Source organism: Castanea sativa, chromosome 2 (genome assembly GCF_040712315.1).
Source record: "Castanea sativa cultivar Marrone di Chiusa Pesio chromosome 2, ASM4071231v1".
NCBI classification, from domain to species: Eukaryota; Viridiplantae; Streptophyta; class Magnoliopsida; order Fagales; family Fagaceae; genus Castanea; species Castanea sativa.
The window spans coordinates 32,167,497-32,194,424 of record NC_134014.1 but is presented as its reverse complement, the minus strand read 5'-3'; the positions used below and the strand labels follow the sequence as shown (position 1 = coordinate 32,194,424).

At 38.3% G+C, this 26,928-nt stretch overlaps 1 protein-coding gene across 1 annotated transcript; it reads left to right on the top strand.

Annotated features, from left to right (window-relative positions):
* Nucleotides 1-17,582: 17,582 nt before the first annotated feature.
* Nucleotides 17,583-26,928, top strand: LOC142623246 (S-adenosylmethionine carrier 1, chloroplastic/mitochondrial). The gene is made up of 12 exons (XM_075796640.1): nucleotides 17,583-17,771; nucleotides 19,190-19,297; nucleotides 20,013-20,095; nucleotides 20,703-20,779; nucleotides 22,944-23,034; nucleotides 23,586-23,639; nucleotides 23,717-23,812; nucleotides 24,078-24,167; nucleotides 25,296-25,347; nucleotides 26,057-26,118; nucleotides 26,291-26,371; nucleotides 26,482-26,928. The coding sequence occupies exons 1-12, from the start codon at nucleotides 17,711-17,713 to the stop codon at nucleotides 26,614-26,616; spliced, it is 990 nt and encodes a 329-aa protein (XP_075652755.1). The 5' UTR covers nucleotides 17,583-17,710; the 3' UTR covers nucleotides 26,617-26,928.

The following is a 26,928-nucleotide window of genomic DNA, read 5'->3' as shown; positions in this document are numbered from 1 at the left end:
GGGGGAAAAATGTCTCAGTTGGGACCCACATGACACGTGGATGGGCTGGGGACCATTCACAGAAATCGAGTTCAGTAGACTCGATTTTTAGAAGCAAATAAATCGAGTCTCCTTTACTCGAGTTATGTCCACGTGCCCGAAAACCGGTGGGGACCAAAAATCGAGTCCAGTAGACTCGATTTACTTTAAAGTGATCACATGCGCTCGTGACCTTCACATGGTAAGATGTGGAAATTGGAAATCGAGTACAAAGGACTCGATTTTTATGACCAAAAATCAAGTTCATTGAACTCGATTTTTGTGCCTACGTGGACTCCTTGTCCAGCTCAGCCCGTGCCGCGATGGAGAAATCGAGTACAATGTACTTGATTTATAAGCTGAAAATCGAGTCTAATGAACTCGATTTGTTAGAAACCAAATTTGTTTCAAACCTTTGCTTACTAATGATATAGTTTGGATTTTTTAGTTATTTCTGAAAAAACGCCTACGTACTTTACAAAAGCTAAAAATATGGCTGCCAATAACTAAATTTCTAGTCCACAAGCTAACCAATAAATGTTCTACGATCAGCTCACCTAATCTCCCGAGGGGGGGGGGGGGGGGTGGTGCTAAATCAATTCCAGACCATTCCTATCTCTTTAAAAAAAAAAAAATACAAAACAAAACAAAACGTGGTCGATTCCATTCTTCCATAACACAATTTTTATTGCAGCAACAGAACACTACAAAGACAGAACAACCTCCCCCTTGATAACAGCTTCAAAACAGGGGGGGTACAACGATCTAACTCAAAAGAACCGAACACATTTCCTTGTTGTAGCCTTCGTGCCTTTTCTTTTGTGAAATGAAGATGTTTATTCAGCCAAAAAAGAGAAAAGAAAAAAAGACCCAAACACATTATAATGAAAATGGCCCCTCTATTTCATGGTTAACATTTTATATTATTTAACTTTTTTGAGTAGTGATAGTTATATACTTATGTGTATGAAACATGCAATTTCGAATTCGTGCTTTAAAAACACGATTTCAATTATAAGTGTGAAGTGTGTACAATAGTGTGTAACTCAGCCTGTCCATCAATAATTAGCGAATTTGTTTTGGTGCGTGGGTGCATGTTTTATAATTACTAAACTCTTTAAACTTTATTTTTTTGTGTAAATAGAGATTAAACCACAAATCTCTTATTAAACTATTAGATATTTTACTAGTTGAGTTAAACTCTTTAAACTTAAAATAGTGATTAGCCTAATGAAAATAAAAAAGATATTTTTGATATATTCAATATTTGACAAACAATAACTTCTTTCTTTTTATGTATTTATTTTTTATAAAAATGGAAAATAATAACTTTTTATAAAATGTCCGGTTAACAGGTGCCTTTAGAGCATTCATTAATAAACTATTTTAATCATTTTTATAAGAAATAGAAGAAGTTATCAAAAAAATAAATTACTCTTTTTATTTTCTTATAAAAATAACTTTTTAAAATTGTTTATTAATGGTTTTCTAAAATAGTTTATTAATAGATATTGTAGGTACTCAAAAAATTAAAGCCCAAGCCCACTAAGAGCAGTGGTACCTTGTCCTTCAAATCAAGCCCAGACAATAGAATTTCTTTAGAGAGTGAGAAAAAACTCCAAGTGAAATTCTAAGCTAAGTTTAAATCTATGACCAAATAGCCCCGAATAACAGATAAGCGTAACTCAAGTAATGATTGAGAATAATGTTCTTCTTAGGCTAGTCCGAAGTTCAGTTTCTTATATATGATTAGTACAAGAGTTTTACCAAATAATACAATGTTCACTTTCCCGTTTCTCTATCTCACAAAGAAAGAGTCTCTCCTTTCCTCTGGGAGGTTCCCATCCTTTTATATCCTTTCTCTTTGCATCCTAGCCCTCCACCTTTAAGCCTCAAAGCATTCTTCAGGATACTTGTCCCATCAAAGCTCTACTGAAGGTGATAGAAGGGACTAATAGTTGTGAAGTTACTGTTCAAGTGTCATTTCCACATTAATGCAGTTGATATGGTTGGTGTTGGACGATCAATGCAAAGGTGGGAGGTATATTGTTTAGGAAACTTCCCCCCACGTCCCTTGCTCCCACTATGGTCCTTTCTTCTCTTCCTGGGCCTTCGTAAGATATTAACTACCTTGTTTTTGCTTCCATCCTTGGGTTGGCAAAATCCTCGGAGCTTACTTATCCCCTTGGGCTAGCTTATGCAAGTTTCTCCGCGGTCTAATCCTCTTTGCTCCTCGAACCCCCCACAGATACCATACAAGCACCATGCAATAACAAATAAATGATTAAGATTAAAAGTTGCAAAAATCGCTTTTAAAATTAGCTCTTAAATAAATAAATAAAAGTTTTAATCTTTAATTTTTGACCATTTTAATTTTTAACTTCTCTCTCACACCCCAATGGTTAATTTCATAATTGAATAGCTTATTGCTATTGCACCAGATATCATATCATATACTATATAATAAAAGTTAAGTTTAGAAATTGTGGTTGTGTCAAGTGACTACTCTTACTAATTAGTAAATTAATTATATATTTTTTGTGATATATTTCCTCAATTAAGGGATAATATATAACAACTGTTTAATTTAAGTAAAATTTTATCATTTAAGTTTCAAGAAATTTAAATTCTATTAAAAAACTAAAAGTCTATTATAAAAAGATTTTAAACTTAAATCCCACACAAATTTTATTTCTTAAAAGAAAAAACCCATGTTTTAATTAAGGGATAAGATTTAATAATAGTTTAAAACAAATTTAAATTCTATTCAAACTAAAGGCCCGTTTGGTAAGAGATTTCTAGTAGAGGTGTGCGCGAGTCGGATTTGGCAGGTAAACACCAATATTTCTACCCAATTCGCCACTAGTAGGTTGGGAAAATTTCAATATGCTACCAATCCACCAAAGTGTAAATCCGGCGGATTGGTTACAAATGTTGGTGGTTTCAACTCGGCGGGTTAAGCGGGTGGGCATTAACAACATTTTTTTTAAATAAAAAAATATCACAAACTACAATTTTTTATTGAATAATCTCAAAATATAACTAATGCACAAAAAAAAAAACTAAAAGTAGATTTCATTGAATAATTTCAATTCTAACATAACATAGGGTCAATGAAAAAGAGATATATCATCTCTTGCAAAAGTAGGCTTTGCCCTACAACTTAGAAAAATTAAATTAACAAACTCAAAGTTTTAACATTTCAAAAGTCACATAAAGGATTAAAAAAAAAAAAAGACAAAGACAAAGAATTAGATGAATTGAATGCTTACGTAATATATAACATATTTAACTTGAATATACAATGAACTTGCTTGCCAGAATGGCTTTACTTGTAATATTATATCACATTTTATAATATATAAACGGATCAAATGACATAAGCCGAAATAAAAAAGACAAAAAATATTTAAACAGTAGAAGACAATAACGCAATTACGTACTTTTGTGATTGTCGGTGAAGAATTAAAATGATAAGAAATAGGCTACAAAAAAGTTAAAGAAGAAAGAGGAAGGGAAAGACAGTGGCTGAAGGTAAAAGCCAAAAGTGAAAGGTGAGAAGAAAAAGTATGACCTAAAGCCAAAAAGTGTATACTATACATACGGTTGAAGTAAATGGGATGAGTGGTGAGAAGAAAAAGTGTGACCTAGAGCCACAAAGTATATACTATACATACGGCTGAAGTAAATGGGATGAGTGGTAGGTAGAGATGTTTAGGGTTTCAATGTTAACTTTTTAGATTTTGTTTAAAGAATTTTTTGAAGGTTAGTTCTATTTAGGAAATTGATTATTGATTAGTTGTAAAAATTTATTACGTGAATTGATTAACTTTAAATACTTAACAATCTGAACTAATATTTTTTTATGTATGTATAATTAAGCGGGCGGGTCAAGTTGTAGCAGGTTGGCAATTTTTTAATTCATAACCCAATCCAATTCGCAATTTTGGGGGTCTAACCCGCCCAACCCAAACCGCTTTACTTAATGACCCGCACGGGGCGAGCGGGTTGGGTGGGTTGGCGGGTTAAGCAGACATATTTCACACCCCTAATTTATAGTAACGTTGTTTAAGTTTTGTGAAAATACGTGTAGGTAAAAAAGTGCGTGGAAATACGTGTTGTGGTGTTTAAATAACATTTTTCATTATTTAAACACCGTTACCAAACAAGGCCTAAAAGTCTATTATCAAACATTTGTAAATTTAAATCCCACATAATCCACATTTTTGTTAATTTTTTCCCCAAGTTGCATGATTTAACATCATATCATATTATATACTTTATAATAAAAGGTGGGCTTAGAGGTCGTGGTTGCACCAAGTGGCTACTTTTACTAATTAGTAAATTAATTATATATTTTTTGTTAGGATATATTCCCTCAATTAAAGGATGATATTTTACAATTTTTTAATTTAGGTAAAATTTTATCATTTAAATTTTAACAAATTTAAATTCTATTCAAACTAAAAGTTTATTAAAAAATTCATAAACTTAAATCTCACACAACAACCCACATTTTCTTTCTTAAAAAAAAAAAAATCTCACTTTTTGACTAAGGGATAAGATTTAACAATAATTTAAAACAAATTTAAATTTTATTCAAACTAAAAGTCTATTATAAAAAATTTATAAATTTAAATCCCACACAGCCCATGTTTTATTTTTTCCTCAAGTTGCATGATTTAAAAATAATTTAAAACAAATTTAAATTCTAATTAAACTAAAAGTCTATTATAAAAATTTCTAAACTTAAATCCCACACAACCCACATTTTTTTTCCTTAAGTTGCATCTTATTAAATTTTTAGGATATTAAATTACAAAACTCTTGACTAAAGGGTAAGATTTAACAATAATTTAATTTAGATAAAACTTTATCATCTAAGTTTTAGAAATTTAAACTCTACTCTAACTAAAAATTTATTATTATTTTTAGAACTTATATATAAGCCATGACTTTTCGATACAATCTCTTTTAACCAATAAGTCATTCCTATAATGGTGTCTAGTTAATTCAATTGGTAAAGTCTTTAATAGTTGAATAAGAAATCTAAGGTTCAATTCTCGCTTACACCAAAAATTGATTATTTTCTTGGTCTGATAATGAAGAGCTATCATTAAGAGCAGACGCTATAAGTTAAAACTCTCTAAAAAAATAAAATCATCTCTATAATTAAATCCCACACAATACACCCCATGTTGTTGTATATTTTTTTCAAAATGCAACTTACACTTATGTTTTAGAGAGGTGCTACGTCCACAACATTTTTACAACAATTTTACAACAAATCATAGGTGGTTAGTTGTTATAGGTTCAAATTTGAATTTAATACTAAGATTACTTTTTTGTCCCAACAATAACAATCAGTAACAACTTGCCACTTAAGATTTGTTGTAAAAATGTTGTAAAAATATTGTGGACATATCATTTCTCTATGTTTTAATATAATAAATTCATCTTACTTATTGTTCTTTACTTCTAAATTTGTGTGCATGATGTTATGCCAAAGAAAGTTTACTATAAAGAAGCAAAACAATGTATACCCATTTAAGTTCTTGGTTTTCATATGTAGGTTTTTATTTATTTTTTTATATTCTTAATTTTTAAACTCTTTTGTATATGGTTTGATTTTTGGTTTTGGTTATTGTATTTAATTTGTGAGTGTGTTGATTTTTTCAATTAGACTATCACTAGGAAAAAAATAGTACTAAGGAACTATTTATTTTTTTTTTTTTTTTTGTGCTGGTTAGGGTATATATTAAATATAACCAAAATAAAAATGATTGAACTCATTTCATGTCTCATATTAAGAAATTAACAGAAAGTATAAAAACAATTTTAATATATAAAAATAGATAAACACGAATAAAGTCTAAACTCTAAATCATCCAAACTTAAAAGTAGTAATTTTTATATATTAAAATTATTTACTTATTTTATAATTTATTATTACTATTTGTAAGTGCACAATTGCACCTGGACCCAAAGACAACTACGGGCTCAGGCCCAATGAGCCTTAAACAATGAAATTTGTAGAGTGTGGGTTTCGAACCTAGGTTTGAAGTACTGAGAATTTGATAACAGGCTAGAAGTTACAAACACTTATAAATAATAAACGATAATTGCAAATAGACCTCCTCGGACGTGAGCCGAGGACTACTTCTGTATTATTTCTCTTTCTTCTTTCAAGGTTACAATTCTTAATTTTCTTCTTTAGTTACCGACCCCCATCTCTTTGGCCTTCACCCCCCTTAAATACTTCCATCCCTAATGCCTTTTGGACAGTGACTAGAAGTTTCAGCCCTACTATTCAGGGGTCACTTCCCCATTAATGCGGCCAGGAAGGTAGATGCAGAGTCTTTAATGCGGAGGTGGCAGCCTTTGCTCTTGATATTTTCTTTAACACTGGTGCATCGAGAAGGTTCAGGGTTTTCCCCTTTAACCATTAGTCTTTCCAGAGTTGTGCTTTGACCTTCATAATGAAACTTTGAGTTCTCTTGGACCTGTCCGAGGATAAGCTCACCCTCGGCTGTATCCTCGGATCCTCGGCGTATGGGCCAATTCGTAGAGTTTAATTCTGGAGCAGGTCGGCCCTTCATGCTACAATACAAAGGCCCATATGCCTACTTGGGTCCTTTTACTCCCCACAATAGCCCCTCAAAACTCTATTTTTCATCGCCCGAGGAGAAAGAATAGGGTTTTGATTCAACGAGGACCTACCCCACACGTTTTGTAAATAACAACATGTGTGGAAACCGTTTCGCGTTCTAGAGGATGCCACTTGGCGGTTTTATTTTAAAAAACGCGCGCATTTATTACCGTAAGTTACACCTTGTCCCCCATGTTCAACGGTGAGATGAGCATCCAACGGCCCTTGTTACTCCATGAAAATTTGGGCAGTTTCGAGGCCGCTTCCCGCACGTCGTGACGCTTCGGGAACCTGCGCCTTCATTTATTCCTTCAGAGGCTAATCCCATCAAAACATCAATAATCACCTTTTTTCTGCACAAATTCGTGGAAACTCGCACAACTTCAAATTTGTAAGTGACTATTTCTTTTTTTCTTAACCCTTTCTCCTCGGACCCTATCCTCAGCTCCCCTTATAACCATTCTCCCTCTTAGAACTTAACTTTTCATTCCTTTCTGATGGGAAAGTTTAAGTGTTTAGTAGATACCGCCGCTGGGATGGAAGGTTTTAGAGCCAAGTATCATATTCCCAGCGATGTAGGTCTAAAATACTACCCAGCGGAAGCCGTGGCAGATTCTAGAAAAATCGGAGAGGTCATCATTCCCATGGTTACCTCCGTAGAAGGTGGGATGACCCTCCCAATGAAACCCGTAACCAGGGAGTACCTCCGCAACCACCGATTGTGCCCCGATCAGTGCGCCCCCAACGTTTTTAGGGTCTTAGGAAGCGTTGATACTCTAAATGAGCAAATGGGTCTGAACCTCACGTGGCATGATGTCGTCTTTATGTACGAATGCCACAAACTCACTGGAGTAGGTTATTACATCAAATCCCGCTCCAGCGTAGTTAGGTTGATCTCCTGTTTGCCCAAGTCCAATAAAGGCATGAAGGATGACTACCTCATCGTCTTTGGCAACTGGCACGACGGCCCCCACTGCCCAATTGAGTGGGGAGATCCATGTGCGACACCTTAGGATTTAACTTCCTCCTCCATAACTCCCCAAATCATCTAGGCATATGTATTCGCATTTACTTGAGCGTCTAACTTTAATTTATTATATGTTCTACGAATCTGACCATGTTTGTTTATTTGGATGTTTTTCTTTGCAGATAAGCAAAACGTGCGCCCACGCTTAAGCCACTGCAACGTTGCAGATTTGAATAGAGTGCTACGCTCCGAGGTGTTCGTCAGCAGAGACTTATAACTTAGGGCGGCCCACTTGATTCTGGGGTACGATCCCATCTCCTCGGACTTCCAGGAGATCGAGAACGCAATAATTGCAGGTAACCGTAGGTGTAGGAAAATTAACGTAGCCAGACCCCACTTTTTGGCCGACCACGACATCCTTGACGCCCCAAACACAGTGTTGTACGCACAGCTCATAGCGGTAGTTCCCCTCGCTGTGCACCCTCAGGAAATTGCTGTCCCAGAGGAGTAAGTGTCTTCTTTGAACACGTTGGACGAGGATATAGAACAATTTCAGTTCAAGGACTCCCCACGACCTCGCAGAAACCCGTTCGTTATTCTTTCCGACAAGGAAGAAAAAGCAGCCGAAGCCTCTGGGATAGAAGGTCTAGTGATAGCACGTCCAGACGACAGCTCCATTAAAGAAGAAATGGACGAGCTAAAGTACCTTATGATCGCAAGAGGCGCACGAGTGGCGAAGAAGGGGACAAGAGGGTCTCAGGTTCCCCCGGCTTTGCTACCACCTCATCCTCCTCCAGCCGACCCCAAGCCTCTAGCTGAAGATCCCAAGAAGAAGAGGAAAGCGGAGGCCAAGGGGGCTAGAGGTGAAAAAAAAAAGAAGGTAAAACAGCCCATGCCGGCCCAGCATCAGAAATTGGACAAGGGCAGAGGGTGCACTCGCTCAGTTGAAAGCGGGGAGATCAGAGACGTGGCCGAGGTGCGCCGAGCACCAGCTACCTGGTCTCCTAACTTGAGACTGGACGGCGCGCCCATTCCCTATCACTCTAGCATTAGGGCAGTCCAACAAAGCCACGCCCATCATTTGGCCGAGGTGTTGGAGTGTCCTCTTCTCCTCCCTAAGGACATGGAAACCCTAGAGAAGATGGGCCAGCCGCAGTTGTTCCTCTCATTAAAAAGGGGTTTAGCTCTGGTAAGTTCCACCTCGCACTCGTACTTTATTTATTTGCAAACACTTTACTGTATTTAGCCTCTTGGTATTTTTGCAGTCTATCCAAGAAGTTTTTACGGCTGAGAAGTTCGTGGAGGATTCTCGGAAGCGCGCTGGGATGGAGCAAGAGCTAAGGCAAGAGGCAGAAAGGTCCCTAGGCCAGGCCCTAGCAGAGAACGGGAAGATCACGTCACAACTGGCAGACTTGAAAAGAGAGAGAGATGGTGACAAGGCCAGCTTGAAGAAAATGAAGGGCCAAGTGGAGGGGTAGCGTAAACTTCTCCGCCAAAAGGATGACGAGCTTGCCCAAGTCCAACAGGCACGCTCTGACTTGGAAAAAGAGCTTACGCAGGCGAAGGAGGAGGCTCGCGCCCACAAGCACGCACTAGAGGCCACGAAGAAGGCCAGCTATCAGGAGGGGGTAACCAAAACGCAAGAACAACTGACAGAGGCATTTGCGGCCTTGTGCCGAGAGTACTGTCGGCCAGGTGTCTAGGGAGAGGCCATGAATGCAGCAGGAGTTCCTCAAGCTTCCGAGCTGAGGAAGCCCGAGAACATTTGGCTTCCCCTAGACATACAAGAAATTGAAGACCCTCCTGTTGCTGCCTTTCCTGCCATTCCTCCTGTAGCGCAAGAACTTGTTCCTGATCCTACAGAACCTGAAGGTTCCTATAAAGAGAAGGACAAGTGTGATGGCGTCGAGAAGGAGCATGTTCAAGACATGGAGCCCCTCGTCCCTTCAGCAGACAAAGGGAAGCAAGTTTTATCCACCTTTGAACTGGAGTTGAAGAGTACCGAGGCTGGCAGTAGCTCCCTCCAAGAACCCCTTGCACAAGCTTAAGGCCTTGGATAGACTCTTTTGGATTCCTCCCCCCTTTTTTGTATATATAATTAATGAAGAACACTTTTATTCAACTTTCGCTCATGTTGTCTTTGTTTTTCCTTATTCTTTTTATGCTTGCCATGAAAGTTTTTAATAACAAATAGTTAAAGGGAAAACAGAATAAATAAGTCCAACTCCACCATGCGAACAACTATGACTTCAAAATAGCCACATAACTTAATTTAGATATTAAATAATGTCACAGTTAAACAACTCACGTGATGATTAAACCTTTGTAATCTGACGTATTGCTTTCAGTAGGATCTAATGTCCGAAGACCATTCCTTACAAAAATTTGTTTAACACTTAAAAAAGTGGAACTTGAGATCCAAATTAATGAATGGTGAGACACAAATTTCCATAAAATGTGTGATAAGAATAAGAACAGCGACAAGATACTAAGAACAGTGACAAGGTTTGTGGTTCAAGGACTATATTTAACCAAGTTTTTGTTTGATTCTTAAGAACAGTAACTTCAAATGTTAATTTTCCCAAAGTAGGAGGTCCGAGGACCCGGCATAACTAAGGTTCTGTTTAACAAATGATAAGATATCAATTTCCACAAGGTTTGTGGTCCGAGGACTACACTTAACCAAGTTTCTGTTTGATTCTTAAGAACAGTAACTTCAAATGTTAATTTTCCCAAAGTAGGAGGTCCGAGGACCCGGCATAACTAAGGTTCTGTTTAACAAATGATAAGACATCAATTTTCACAAGGTTTGTGGTCCGAGGACTACACTTAACCAAGTTTCTGTTTGACTCTTAAGAACAGTAACTTCAAATGTTAATTTTCCCAAAGTAGGAGGTCCGAGGACCCGGCATAACTAAGGTTTTGTTTAACAAATGATAAGACATCAATTTCCACAAGGTTTGTGGTCCGAGGACTACACTTAACCAAGTTTCTGTTTGACTCTTAAGAACAGTAATTTCAAATGTTAATTTTCCCAAAGTAGGAGATCCGAGGACCCGGCATAACTAAGGTTCTGTTTAACAAATGATAAGACATCAATTTCCACAAGGTTTGTGGTCCGAGGACAACACTTAACCAAGTTTCTGTTTGACTCTTAAGAACAATAATTTCAAATGTTAATTTTCCCAAAGTAGGAGGTCCGAGGACCCGGCATAACTAAGGTTCTGTTTAACAAATGATAAGACATCAATTTTCACGAGGTTTGTGGTCCGAGGACTACGCTTAACCAAGTTTTTGTTTGACTCTTAAGAACAGTAATTTCAAACCCCAGAGGTACTTATAACTTCAAAATGTTAACTAACAAAAGCACATTTTATTAATAATAATACCTTCTAAGGTTATTTACATTCCATGGGCGTGGTACAATTCTTTCATCTAGGTTAGCTAGCCGATATGACCCTATGCCAGCTACTGAAACAATGCGATAGGGGCCTTCCCAGTTTGGTCCTAGCTTACCTCAAGTTGGGTTCTTCGAAATACCCACAACTTTTCTTAGTACGAGATCACCAGGTGCGAGCGGCCTTAGCTTCACGTGGGCATCATATCCCCGTTTTAGCTTTTGTTGATAATAAGCCATTTGGACCATAGCTGCCTCACGTCGTTCCTCAAGTAAATCGAGACCTTTCTCCAGGAGTCCATTGTTATTCTCCAGGCTAAAAGAGCTCTTCTTCAGGGTGGGGAAGCCTGATTCCAGGGGTATAACCACCTCGGCTCCATAAGTCATAGAGAATGGTGTTTCTCCCGTGGACCTGCGCGGCGTAGTCCAATACGTCCACAGGACATTAGGGAGTTCTTCTACCCATCTGCCTTTCGCATCATCCAACATTTTCTTGAGCCCACTAACTATGACCTTGTTAACAGCTTCAACTTGCCCATTTCCCTGAGGATAAGCTGGGGTTGAGTATCTATTTGTGATGCCCATGTCACCACAGTATTTCCTAAAAGCTTTGCTGTCGAATTGGACACCATTGTCTGAGATAAGTATGTGTGGAATACCGAATCTAGTGACGATGTTTTTCCAAAAGAATTTCTTAGAATCAACATCCCTGATATTTGCTAAGGGCTCGGCCTCAACCCATTTAGTGAAATAGTCTGTCCCCACGAGAAGCCATCTTTTATTTCCTACAGCCCTCGGAAACGGTCCTACTATGTCCAATCCCCACTGTGCAAAAGGCCAAGGACTGGAGAGAGGGTTTAGAGCCCCTCCAGGTTGATGAATATTAGGGGTAAACCTCTGGCATTGATCACATTTTTTAGCATAATCCTGAGCCTCCCTCTGCATATTGGGCCACTAATAACTCTAGATCAGGGCTCTATGGGCTAAGGACCTTCCCTCAGTGTGGCTTCCATAAATCCCTTCATGCAATTCTTCCAAAAGCGCTTCTGTTGATTCTGGGTGTACACACAATAAGTACGGTCCCGAGAAGGATCGTTTGTAAAGTTTCTGATCCTCGGACAACCAGAAACGTGGCGCCTTTCGATGTATCTTGTCTGCTTCAGATCTGTCCTCAGGAAGGATGTCGTTCTTAAGAAAAGATACGACTGGGTCCATCCAACTAGGTCCAAACCTTATCAGATGGATGCGAGCCACATTGACAGCTGTAAGAGTTGGCTCTAGCAAATCTTCCACAAGAATAATCCTGGGCAAACCCTGAGCCGAGGATATTACTAACATATCCAAAGAATTAGCATGGGTGTTTCCACTCCTAGACATGTGAGCCAAGATAAAGAAGTCAAATTCAGCTTGCTGACGCTTGACCTGGGCCAAATATTCCTGCATTCTTGGATCCCTAGCCTTCATGGTCCCCATGACCTGGCCGACCACTAACTGAGAGTCCGAGAACGCATGGACTTCCTTTCCACCTATCTTATGTAACATGTTTATGCCTACCAAAACTGCTTCGTACTCGGCTTCATTATTAGTAGCCGAGAATAACAGCCTTAAAGATTTTTTAAAGATAATTCCCTTTGGGGATATCAGGACAAGTCCGACACTCGACCTTCTCTGATTAGCTGCCCCATCCACATACATTTTCCAAGTCGAAGGCACTGTGGCTGTGATCACACCAACTGATTTTCCATCCATGTGTGCTTCTTTTAGAGTTTCTTCTAGCAATGGTTTAGTAAACTTTGCCACCAAGTCAGCGAGGACCTAGCCTTTCACCGAGGTGCGGGGCTTGTACTTAACGTCAAAGGCTCCCAGGATGGTTCCCCACTTTGCCACCCTGCCAGAATAATCGGCGCTGCGTAACACTGCCTTGAGAGGCAATTGGGTCAGGACCACCACCATGTGGGACTGGAAATAATGAGGGAGCTTCCGCATGGCATGAACTATGGCTAGAAGCGCTTTCTCCAAGAGTAGGTAGTGCACCTCGGCCTCATTCAAAGACTTACTAACATAGTAGACCGGTCTTTGCACCCCACTTTCATTCCTTATGAGGACCAGGTTGACCGCGTGAACGGCTATTGCCAGATAGGCAAACAGAACCTTGTCCGCCTCGGGGCGAGACAGAATGGGTGGCCGAGAAAGATACTGCTTAAGCTTTTGGAAAGCTAAAATACAATCCTCAGTCCATTGAAACCATTTCCACCTGTTCAACAATTGGAAAAAAGGACAACACCAGTCAGCTGACCGAGATATAAATCTGTTCAATGCAGCAATCATCCCAGTCAATATCTGGATTTCTTTTAGGTTTCAAGGCGGTTGCAAATCCTGAATAGTCTTAACCTGCACTGGGTTTACTTCTATGCCTCTACGAGTAATCATATACCCCAAGAACTTTCTCGACCCCACACCAAAGGAGTACTTTAAGGCGTTAAGACGCAGCTTATATTTTCTTAGCATTTGGAAGGTATAGGCCAGATCCTTCATGTATGAAGGTATTGTTTTACTCTTTACCACCATATCGTCCACATATATTTCAATAGTCTTGCCCAGTTGCTGTTCGAACATCCTAGTTATCATTCTTTGGTAAGTAGCCCCAACATTTTTCAACCCAAATGACATGACCTTATAGTGGTAGTTCCCCGTCAGAGTAATGAAAGTAGTCTTCTCTTGATCCTCCAACGCCAAGGGAATTTAATGGTAACCCTGAAAGGCATCCAAAAAACTCATCTGAGGATGTCCGACAGTGGCATCCATCAGTTAATCAATACGCGGCATTGAGAACGAATCTTTGGGGCAGGCCTTGTTCAAATCTGTGAAGTCCACACATACTCTCCACGTTCCATTCTTCTTTTTAACCACAACCGTATGCGCCAACCATTAGGGGTAGAAAACTTCTTTAATAGCCCCGGCCCTTTTGAGTTTGAGCACCTTTTCCTTCATAGCCTCAGAATGTTCTTTAGAAGAACGCCGAGGTGGCTGCCTTCTCGGAACACTAGCAGGGTTGACGTTTAAACGATGACAAATGAAGCTCGGATCCACACCTGGAGCCTCATAAGGATTCCACGCAAAAACATCGATATTGTCTTTCAGAAATTGCAACAACTCCATCTTTTCCTGATGCGGCAAGCGTATGCCGACCTGGAAGAACCTCTCTGGGTCATCTGCTATTAAAAACTTCTCTAACTCCTCACAAACAGCCTCATCTCCTGTCACCGCTCCGGGTGCACCCGGAGCCGTTAATTGCTATGACTATTGGATGGGCAAAGCTGATGACTCGGCTTCTGATTAATGAAGCACTGCGGCCGATATGCATTGCCTGGCCACCGATTGGCTGCTGAGGATTTCCTCAACATATTCCCCGGAGGGGAACTTAACCTTAACATGCAAGGTAGAGGAGACAGCCCCCAGAGCGTGCAGCCATGGCCTGGCGAGGATGGCTGTATATGGGGAGTAGGCGTCGACCACAATGAAATCCACCTCAACCGTTTCTGAGCCGGATTGAACGGGCAAACGGATCTGCCCCCTCGGCACAATGGCTCTCCCTTCGAAGCTTATGAGTGATGAATCATAAGGAGTGAGATCTGCCAGCTTCAACCTTAGCCCCTTAAATAAATCAGGGTACATGATGCCTGCACCGCTACCCTGATCTATCATCACCCTCCTTACATCATAATTCCCTATCCTAAGAGTAACTACAAGAGCATCGTCATGGAGTTGAATAGTTCCCACCTTATCCTCTTCGGAAAATCCCAAGACGGGCAAATTCCACTTCAACCTCTTCGGCCTGCAGCCTGATTCCTCGGCCTGAGGATGTGAAACTGCCATCACCCTGGTGGGACCCAAGCCGGTCCTGCCAGGTGCAGCAAAAATAACATTAATCGTTCCTAACGCCGGCCGAGATGAATTATTCCTTTGATTGTTCGAGCCAGATTGACCGCCCTGTCCACCAGGTTGACACAAGTGCTGCTTTAGTTTCCCTTCACTGACCAGCTGCTCCAAGTGGTTCCAAAGGGTACGACAGTTCTCGGTAGTGTGGCCCACATCCTGGTGGTACTGACAAAAGAGGTTCTGATTCCTCTTCGCAAGGTCTCCTGCCATCTTACCAGGCCATCTAAAGAAGGGCTCCTTACGAACTTTCTCCAGTAACTGATGTTCTGGTTCTCGGAACACAGTGTTCACGGCCTGAGGCGCTGCCGAGCCGGACTGCCCAACGTAATCTCTCCTCGGCTTGTTGTTGTGGTACCTGTCCGACTTGAAATCCCTTCTCTCCTGCGGGATAACCTTCTCCTTACCCTTTCCTTGCTGCTGGTCTTCCTCCACTCTCTTGTACTCGTCAATACGGTCCATGAGGTGACGTACGCTATGGAAAGGTTTTTTGGTCAAAGACTTTCTCAAGTCGTGATCAGTATGAAGACCTACCTTAAAGGTATTGAGCGCCACCTCATCAAAGTCACCATCTATTTCATTAAACATCTCACAGTAACGGTCGGAGTATGCTTTCAACGTCTCCCCTTCCCTCATTGTCATGGATAACAGCGAGTCCAATGGCTGCGGTACTCTGCTACACGTAATGAACTGCGAAGTGAATGCTTTAGTGAGCTCCCCAAATGAACCTATAGACCCCGATTTAAGGCCGTTGAACCACCTCATAGCAACAGGTCCCAAGCTAGAGGGGAAAACTTTACACATCAGAGCCTCGTTATGAGAGTGCACCACCATCCTCTGGTTCAAATGACTCACGTGCTCCACCAGATCAGTCCGGCCATTGTAGATAGTGAAGGCAGGCTGGGTGAATCTCCTAGGAAGCTTCCCTTTCTCAATCCTCCGTGAAAATGGAGATTTAGAGAGTTGGTGCAACGCCCGACTCATAGCATCATTCCCTAAGCCTCTAGAAGGAAGCTTTTTGCGTCTGCGAGCTGGCTGGTCGTCCTCCTCACAAGAGGACATTGCGCTGTGGGGTGAGCATGACCTCGAGCTATAACCACCTCCCCAGGTTTCCTCTAAAGCAGGATCAGATGAGGACGGCGAAGGCTTACGTCTAGCGCGGCGTAGCTTTCTTTTCAGACGACCAATCTCCCTCTGCATGGCCTTAGCACCATTCTCATGGGTGATGCTACCCCCGCCCTAAGTATGGCTAGTCCTAGGGTATTCTGTATAGACACTTCCCTCATGATCCCTTTGATGCTCAAGGCGCTCGAAATGATCCTCCGGTTGTGATCCCTGTGATTCTGCATGGTGAGAACATAGGCCTACCATCGTATCCCAGCTTCTTTTTCACTAGATCCCCATAGACGGCGCCAATTGTAAGCGCACAATTGCACCTGGATCCAAAGACAACTACGGGCTCAGGCCCAATGAGCCTTAAACAATGAAATTTGTAGAGTGTGGGTTTCAAACCTAGGTTAGAAGTAATGAAAATTTGATAACAAGCTATAAGTTACAAACACTGGTAGACAATAAACGATAGTTGCATATAGATCTCCTCGGACGTAAATCGAAGACTACTTCTGTATTATTTCTCTTTCTTCTTTCAAGGTTACAATTCTTAATTTTCTTCTTTAGTTACCGACCCCCCATCTCTTTGGCCTTCACCCCCCTTAAATACTTCTATCCCTGATGCCTTTTGGACAGTGACTAGAAGTTTCAGCCCTACTGCGGAGGTGGCAGCCTTTGCTCTTGATATTTTCTTTAACACTGGTGCATCGAGAAGGTTCAGGGTTTCCCCCTTTAACCATTAGTCTTTCCAGAGTTGTGTTTTGACCTTCATAATGAAGCTTTGAGTTCTCTTGGACCTGTCCGAGGATAAGCTCGCCCTCGGCTGTATCCTCGGATCCTCGGCATATGGGCCAATTCGTAGAGTGTAATTCTGGAGCAGGTCGGCCCTCCATGCTACAATACAAAGGCCCATATGCCCACTTGGGTCATTTTACTCCCCACACTATTTATTTAATAATTTAGTTTTAATTATTTTAATATTTTTGAGTTTACCTATGAATCTAGGAATAATAGTATAATATTTAGTCAATCAGTGAAATCATTTTATAAAACCCATTTGACAATCCTCTTTTTAATTTTTGGACTATTTCAAATTTTGTTGTTGTTGTTGTTGGTGTTTTCTGGCCAAAATAGGAAATTAACATTAATTTTTAAACAATATAATTAGTAGGTATTGTTATAAAATTATATTTTTTACTAACATTTCGAGTCTAAGAGAGTTGATTTTGGACCTAAAAATCGAGTTTTTGATGGTTGATTTTTATGGTCTGATCCTGCCGGATGTGGCATGGCGTCTACCTGAAAATTGAGTTTCTAAGATTCGATTTATATCTTATATAACTTTTTTATTTTATATTATTTAAAAATTAATGTTAATTTCCTATTTTGGCCGTGTTTTCTTTTCAAAATAGCTTATTGTTTAATTTAATGAACTTTTACCTAAACTAAACGCTCTCATATCCCATCCTTCCCTCTATAAACCACAGCGGAGTCATAACACACACACACACACACACACACACACACAGCCTCTACTCTCTGCTCCTCTCTCTCTCTCTCATACCCACACACAGCGATAAACACAGTTAGCTTGGAAGAGTGCTCAGAAGTGTGTTTTTTGGGGACTCAGAAAATGGGTCCTATCACGCTATCAGCCGATGTCAAAAGCTCTTCAGTTTCAGTTGCTTCGTCAGGTTACCCCCTTTACTCAATATCTTTATTTATTGTTTAATACTATGTGATTTTCCAATGTTAATGTGTTCCTTTTTTTTAATGTTGATAAATTTAATATGAATGTGTTCAGTACTATGATGTTAATTACATATATTTCATCAAAAATTACATATATTTCATGACATCATGTCAATTGTCACGTTGTTGTTATTTATTTATTTTATTCTTTCTACTGCCCACTATATTGTACATTGATACATTATTATTTGTCCCAAAAAGCCTTGGTCCATAGTAAATGGTGAATTTCTACTTGCAATGGTTGAAGTGGTTGACTGCGAGTGGTAGAGAAAGTTTGGGAGTCCATGAGTGTTAGTTGTGTCCACCACTAGCAGTCGTAGAAGATAAAGTGGCAACATGGTTTGGACTAAGGATCATATGTTCTAATACCATGATAAACTATCATTTGTCGTAAGGCACCAGCGGATAGGAAATTTAATCACTTAATTATTATTCTATTTATGAAATTTGTTCAACCATACATATTCTTCTTCTAAAGGGTCTATATCGGTAATTCGTTTAAGTTAAGCCATTTGCATAAATTTCAAGATTTTTATAAACCTCAACTTCTTGATAGCATTGATTTGGATGAGTAAGACATAAGCTGCTACAACTCAGGTTGTGTAATTTGCAATTTTTCCCCCTCATTCACCTTCAGAACACTCAAGTTGAGGGAATGAAAAAGGGTTCAGGAAGACCAACAATAAAATTAATTGACAGGTTGTATTGGTTGCAAATTTGTCTGAAGCCAGTTGTGATTTTTGATTAAACCAGAGCTTTTTGATACCATTGACTTGCATTTAACCTAGGAATTACAATAAAAGTTGTGTAATAGAGAGTATGTTGTTCACCATCAAACCTATGTATATGTGCCTGTGTGGGCTAAAGACAATAGAAGATATGAAGAATTCCTTAAACTCTATTTTTTTATTCATTGAAGAATACCCACTTCTTAAAGTAAATGTTTAAATTTACGTATGATGTGGATGACGTTTGTAAATTACAAATTCAGATTATTTTAATATACAAGATTCAAAATAATCTTCTCCCAATTCAGCAAGAAAAGAAAAATGTGTGATAAAAAATAATTTCCCCATTCATGATTCATTTGAGTTTTATTAGAGAATGTGTAAGCCACAGGGTATTGCTTTTGAGAACTTGCACTGTCAATTAGCTATGTGCCATTAGGAAAGATTTTTATCCACTTCAAATTTAGGGGAAAGTCCCAATTGGGATCTCATATTTTTGTACAATTTTACCTATTGATGTGGATACCTTTTTAAAAAAAAAAAAAAAAAATTTATTTATGTTACCTTTGTGACATTTTTTGTAATCTATTCCTTCTTCTTCCTCTTTTTAAGAAGGTGATATGCTCTTGCAGATGCATGTAACAAGAAAATGCGGAACTCAATGCTGGAAAGAAGAAAGCCTTTTGCATCAGTCAGTACGGGAGAAGAAAAGCCATTTGACTTTTTTCGTACTTTATTTGGTATGGCTCAAAATTGATGTTGAAGATTGATATTGGCAAGGGTTCAGGGGTGTTGAATGTTTTGGTGTTAACTAAGAATAAGAATTTTTTTATTGGTATATTACGCATGCACCCACTTGGTCTTGAACCCATGACCTCACCCTCCCCTAATACTTATAAGGGAAAGAGTGCTAGTTGAGCTAGGGCTCATTGGCATTGACTAAGAATGATACTGAATCTCAAACTTTTAGTTGATTAATATGTTGGAGGACCTCTAATTTAAATGTATCTTTATGAAACCAAGTTTAAGTTGGAAATAATTTGTTGTGCAGGTAACAGTTAGATTCTTGTAAAACTGACAGCAAATTTTAAAAAGGTTCAATTACAGGTATTGGACATGGTATTCTTTTGCCAACCTAGGAGAATAAACATAAATAATGATTAACATTAATCTTCTCAATCAGTGTAGGAATGGTTTTCTATATTATTTGCAATAATTTTTTCTTGAGAGAACATGGAAAGCATATGTAAGGCCCTAGCCCCTAGGGATTGACTGGAGGGAACACCAAAGGCCCTTTGCTTTCCTAGACTTTGGGATAGATAGAGAAAGAGGGAACATTTGCTTCTTCCATGCTATCAATTTCTTTGAATACTTTAAATGGACAACTTGCTAGTGCAAATAAATTTATTGCATGCACTGTTCAGATTCTAAGTAGTCTGGTGGTTAAATTTGCAGAGGGTTTTATAGCTGGAGGTACAGCTGGTGTCGTTGTGGAGACAGCTTTATACCCCATTGATACTATAAAGACGCGGCTGCAGGCAGGTTAATTATGCATATTAAGTTATAGTTTATGTTTAATAAGAAATCTATTTTACCAGGTTATTAGTGATTGACTGATGTCAAAAGCTAAGTTTTTGGTACTCTTCCAATTGTTGACAGATGAGGGCTCAACCTCGCAATCACTAAGATAGAATTTTGAATTTCTCTTTGATATTTTCAGCCATAGCTTATATGATTTTGATTTTCTCTTTGTCTATACATAGAAGAAGAAAACATTGTTGTACAATGCTAGGTTGCCCACTTTAGAAAATACACAGAAATTACATCTTCTTAACTAGTAATAGCTCACATCTAGAGAGCTCTTTGATTTCATGTGTTCTTTTCTTCTTTGGAAGGTAAAAGCTTGAGATAAATACCTTAACTTTGGCTCTCAGTTTTTTTTTTTTTTTTATTTGATGGGTGGGGGGGGGGGGTGGGATTTGCCTGTGTCTGATGTGCAGAAGGTACCTATACCGAATAGCAAAAGGGGGTATATTGTTAATTATGATTTTATTATTCCAAGATTTTTCTTTCCTCAATAATTTCTTGACCAGAGTGTTGCTAAATTTTATATTAATATATATATATATATATTTTTTTTTGCAGGCTGCACGTGGTGGTGGAAAAATAAATTTCCAGGGCCTTTATTCTGGATTGGCTGGAAATCTTGCTGGTGTCTTACCGTAAGTACTTTTTGGAGTGCATGACTTCCTAAATTTCTAGGATTCATAACTTCATACGTCAGTATCCATGTTTGTTCTTGCCAAGAGCCATGTAGCTCAACAGGCACATCTTGGTGTTTCCAACAAACGCATCTAGGGTTCAAATATCCCCTCCCCCAACTATAGATGTATAGAAAAAAAGTATCCATGTTTGTTCTTATAGCTCCCTTTTTATATTACTTATGAACTGATCATGCACAATAGAAAACTGATCCCAGTTTTGAAGCTGGAAATGACTCAAGTTATGCTCTTCAGACATGTTTGTTTGGTTTCTGATTGTCATGAAGTTTCATTTTTAGTAAAAAATTAAAAATGCTTCCTGATACATCTATAAATTGTCATTGAATGTGTCATAAGTGTGATTGTCATCAATCTCCTAGGGATCCAAATTTTCAATAATGTAATGGATTCTCAACAATTTAGACCAGTGATCTTCTGCAGACTTTCTAAACCTCTAAATTCTTATTTGTCATCCTTAGAGAGATTTTTTTAATTCATTAAGTTCAGCATGAATATTATGGAACGAACATCATCATAAGATATAATATTAACTATATAAAGTATGCCTTTCTGTCTCCCCCACCCCCCTTTTCTTGAATTCACTCTGCTTTCTCACTCAATATCATTTGAATCTTTGTTTTTGAAAAGGTATTCTGGTTTTGCATCCATCTTTTTTGGTCTTTATATGTGATGGTTGATAGCTCCTATGTACCTCTTCAAACTGCTTATTGATTCATTACACCTGTATATATACATTGTAGAAGTAATTTCATCATCTTTCCTCCATGTTCAGTATATATCAGGAAACACTTACATTGTGTGATGCTTGTATTGTGCCTCATCTTTCACATTTCTGGACCAATTCTATAATGTCACTGGTTAGTGAGGACCACTTTCCTACTATGCTTGTAGAATTGTTTGTATCAACACGGCTCAATATTGATTATATTAGGAAATGGTTACATCAATGATGGCTTTTAAATGCTCTATTTTTTACATTTCTGGTCTTATCTTTGTGATGTCACTTGCACATGAGGAACACTTTCCTGAAGTGAGCTATTGGCAGTCAATTGAACTTAGCATTTGATAAATTTCTTTCATTAAAATTTAAGATAAACTATTAGCTACTTTAGCTTTTGCTTCGTGATTCTTGATGTGCATGAAACATGTAGCAATGTGAGGTGTGGTTCAAGGTAGTAGTTCTTGCATTTCCTCTGCTTTTTCTATGTCCCCCCTTGGGTGGGGCGGGGTTAGAAAAATCTGTTATGGTATTTTTCTATCTCATGAAGTCCCAATGTTATGATTATGATGGCATATTCCTCTTTGCTTTATTAGGTTTTTTCCCTCTCTTGCTTAGGATGCCCCTTCTATGAAGAGAGGAGTCTTGGTATATTATTGTTTCTAATTCTTCACAATTTTGTGTGGATTTTAGGCATACAGATGTCTCTCAATCTTGATGAATCTAATGCTTCCTAGCCATTAATTAATCATGAATCATAACTTGAAGAAAGTTAATATGATTTCACTGGTTGGTAATAAAGGTATTGCAAAGGAAGAAGGATACATAGGATGAATGACTTGTGAATAAATAACATATTATTATTTGGGTATAGTTATTTGATTGACTATGGTCCTCTGCCATTCAACTTCCTTTCCCCTTTTTCTTTTCATGAGAGGTCTTGCTGATAACCTTCCAAACTGTTTATGCCCAGTCTGGTCACAGAATCATAATAGAAAAATATGCAAATGCTAAGGTGCTGTAAGCTGGCTAACATATGTTATTGTAGAAGAACCACAGATTGTTAAATAGTTATGTATAGGCTTCTTAATTATCAAAAAAATTATGTATAGGCTTCTTAAAAAAAGGCATAACAACCTTTTAAATCTGCATACTTTTAAGGTAAAAGATGGTGAAATTTAATCATTATTATTTTTCTAGCAAATGTTGGAAGCGGGTGGAAAGGTGTGTCGTGTTGGCTAGTGTGACACACCAGTTTTATAATAAAACTGTCAACAAGTTGTAGTTATTGAAAAATCTTTTTTCCCTTACTTTCTTAGGGAGTTGTTTGAAAAGGATGTCTCTTTGTAGCATCCAAGTTGTATTGATAATCTTCTTTATGTGCAGGGCTTCTGCTCTATTTGTTGGTGTTTATGAACCTACAAAGCAGAAATTGTTAAAGTTGTTTCCTGAAAATCTTAGCGCTGCAGCTCATTTGGTAAGAGCTTCTTTAATTTCCTATTATCATGAAAAGGATATATTGGTTTGGCTTGGGCACATGACCAATGATCATCTTCTCAACTTATTATTTAAGTTCTTAAGACTTGGCATTGTGCCTTGGTGCGATTGCAAGTGCCTTAAGCGACAGGTTGTGAGTTTGAGTTTGGGAATCAGCATTTCAAATAAATTGAGGGTAAGGCTGTTTACCATGACCTCTTCCAGACCCTGCAAAAGTGGGAATTTTGTGCAGTGGGTATGACCTTTTAAGACTTGTCACAACACAAAGATTGTTACTCATGAAGGTGTTAGTATATTGTGCCAGTTGAAGCCCCAAACACATTTTTGTTAAACAGCCTCTAACTTTCTAATACTTTCACGATGGGACCAGAGCCTGTTCTAGTTAATGATCTAAAACAACTGTTTCATTAGCCTGTAGAAAATTGAAATACATGCCCTATCTTTAGTAAACTTCCTAAATTTTTTTGTTGCTTGATACTATAGCTGATTGTTTGACTGTGTAAACTGTTCTGGTTATTGAACTTTGTGTAGACTGCGGGGGCTGTAGGAGGCATGGCTGCTTCTCTCATTCGTGTTCCGACAGAGGTAGGTAACGTTTTACATCCATTTCAATGTATTTAAATGCTTTACTAACCCCCTTTTTTACCCTTTCAACTCCTCAGGTTATTAAGCAAAGGATGCAGACAGGGCAATTTACTTCAGCTCCTGATGCTGTCCGCCTTATTGTCTCTAAGGAGGGCTTCAAAGGAATATATGCAGTGTGTATCCTCCCCCCAACCCCACCCCCTCCCACCTCCATTTCCTTTTTTGAAATGCCTTTAATATTATGGAAGAATTTCTTATTCTTGGTTAAGGATCTAAAGGGTTCTTTCTAAGAGAGAATACGCCTGTGTTGTTGAGTGGCTTCTCATATGTGTTAAATGTGGCGTTAATATGTGACCTGCATGCTCTATCTCTTTTTAATTTTGCAACTTTTTGTTGTTGTTTTGTTTGCATACTTGGCCTTCGTTGTTGAGAATGCAGGGGTATGGATCTTTCTTATTACGAGATTTGCCATTCGATGCTCTTCAATTTTGCATCTATGAACAGCTTCGGATAGGTTATAAGGCAGCGGTAAGATCTTCACCATGCAGCATTTACTGTTAACACATTTTGGAAGAATTTGTTTTCACTTGATGTTTTTCATTCCCTCTCTGAGTGTCAGTGTTACACGAAATACTGAAAATGGGTGATGCTTCTATTCCAATGCCCTTGTAATTTCTCTGATTGCAAGATGCTGTGTTACTTTGAATGCCCCTCTATAGACGTTTTGTCTCTGTAGCATGCAATCTAGTGTTTGGAGTCCCTTTCACATTAACCTTTGAGTTTTACCTGCAGTAGAAAGTATATTAAGGCTTAGCTGTGTTGAGTTTAGAAATTTTAATTTATTTATTTTGAAAAAAATTCATAGGGAAGAAATGATGTGCAGGTACAGCTATATAGTTATCCGGTTATCCCTAAAAAAAAAAAAGTATAGCAATATACCCCAAAAGTTTCCCAAAAGTGATTTTTAATTGTCTATCTATGAAATCATACATATTTGATGGTCTACTACCACCAAAAGACATCCAATAGCAAAGGGACCCAACAAATTGGGATTTAAGCCTTTCTCTAGTTAGATCCTGACTCCTGACTGTCAAAGGTCCTCCTGTTCCTCTTTGTAGGAGTTCTCTTGAACTTGAGCTTGGTTGACTCAAGGAAAGTTGGGATTAGCTAATGTAGTTAAAGATGGCGTAGGGATCCTTTTACTTGTGCGGGGATATGTAAGATGATTTATTCTGTACCAAATAAATAGATTATCTCAAATTAAACTAAGCTTTCTACAAATTGGCAAGGATTTCCATTCAAATTTCTTTTTCTCCAAACCAAAAGGATTGTGTATATTTCTCAACATTGTCTATAAATATGTACTACCAGGACCTACCTCTGCTATTTGATGCAAAAATTTAAGATACAGCCAATTTCCAAAAAGCTAAAAAATAAGTTGTATCGTCTCTCTCTCTCTCTCTCTCTCTCTCTCTCACACACACACACAAACACCCCCACCCACTGATAGCATGGTAGCCCTGCTAGTGTGCATGCTGTTGTGCCTAGCATTCACAAGGGGAGAGATGTCTTAAGCTAGTGATCATTGACTATTTATCCTTTTTTTTTTTTTTATGAGGATGATTGATAATTTCAATCTGTTTTTATTTTTTCCAGGCACAGAGAGATCTAAATGATCCTGAAAATGCCATCATTGGTGCTTTTGCTGGTAAGAAGACATTTAAATCATGTTTCCCATATGCTTTCATTTCAAATTAGTCATTTATCTACCTTACATATGGATTGAGAAATTTATATTTTTCCATCACTCTAAGAAGGGCAAGGCAAATCCATTCCTTGTTAGTGTCTCTCATCAAAGATGTTTTATTCAAATGAGATTTCTGGTTGCTTTCATCAAAGATGGTGTAGTCAAATTTATATGTGCATGAGCATGTATGTGCATCTTTGACGCAGGACATAAGCAAGACAAAAATTAAAGAATAGAATATAAGGATATGTAGCCTAAAAGTCAGTACCGGGGCTTGCTTGGAGTCAACACCAGGCCATTGGACGATTTGAAGAAAGATTTTATTCATCATAAAAAATCTCTGCCCTCAGGGAGTATGTCCATAGGAGCATAATACTATGCTTATGTGGAATAATAGCTTCCAATTCTAATTGACATAGGCAAACCCTAAATCTAATTCTAAATAACTAGGGAAATCCCAATAATTAAAGTATAAATAAATAAAAAACCTTGACTCTAGGACTTTAAATAAAAATACTGATAAACCTAATTAACAACTTATACTCATTATAGAACAATGTAATCATGAAACATCATTGTTTTGAATATTTTTTCAATGTGCTTCCAAGTAACCTCTTGCTTTCTCAGTTTGAACTGAGTATCTCATTTGTTAAATATCATTTCTTTTTAGGTGCCCTAACTGGGGCTATAACTACTCCCCTTGATGTGATTAAAACAAGGTTGATGGTTCAGGTAAGACCAGTCTGCTTCCTGTCATTCTTTCTGAATCTTTGTTTTAATTCAATATATGTACATACATTCAATGTGTACGTATGCTTTGACTTTTTGCACACATTCAGATATGTGCATGCATCTATTATGTCAGACATGAAGTGATTATGTGGGTTATTTTGTTATCTTTAAGGGATCTGCAAACCAGTACAAAGGAATCTTTGATTGTGTTCAAACTATTGTTAGGGAAGAAGGACCTCCCGCTCTATTGAAGGTTGGTTATATAGTGGCTATAATATTGAGAACATGCCCGAACCTAACTTGATAAACCATAGTACCTTGAAGCCAGAGATTTTTTGTTACTTATATTTCTTTTTATTGCAGGGTATTGGACCAAGAGTACTGTGGATAGGAATTGGCGGTTCAATCTTTTTTGGTGTCCTTGAGAGCACAAAGCGGTTCCTTGCTCAGAGGCGTCCTACTACACTTCCTCAAAACTCGGATACTAAGCAGGATTAGGTTGTAGAGGGACTTGGTAGCACTGTTCCCAAGATATACCTAAAATAGTTGTCTTCAGTTTTGTTTCGTTTACATTCTTTAGAATCTGAGATGTTGAAAGCATGATAGTGATGTATAGTCATGCTTCCTGCAACCATGATGTTACTAGTTTCACATGCACAGGGAATTGGTGCTGGAATAACATCCAAGCTCCATGAGTTTTTGATTGAGAAATACCGCATGTTCCCTATGTACAATGTACCCTTTGTTTTTTAATTAATTAAATGGCGTTTACTTATATAAAAAATAAAATAAAATAAAATGATTGAGAAA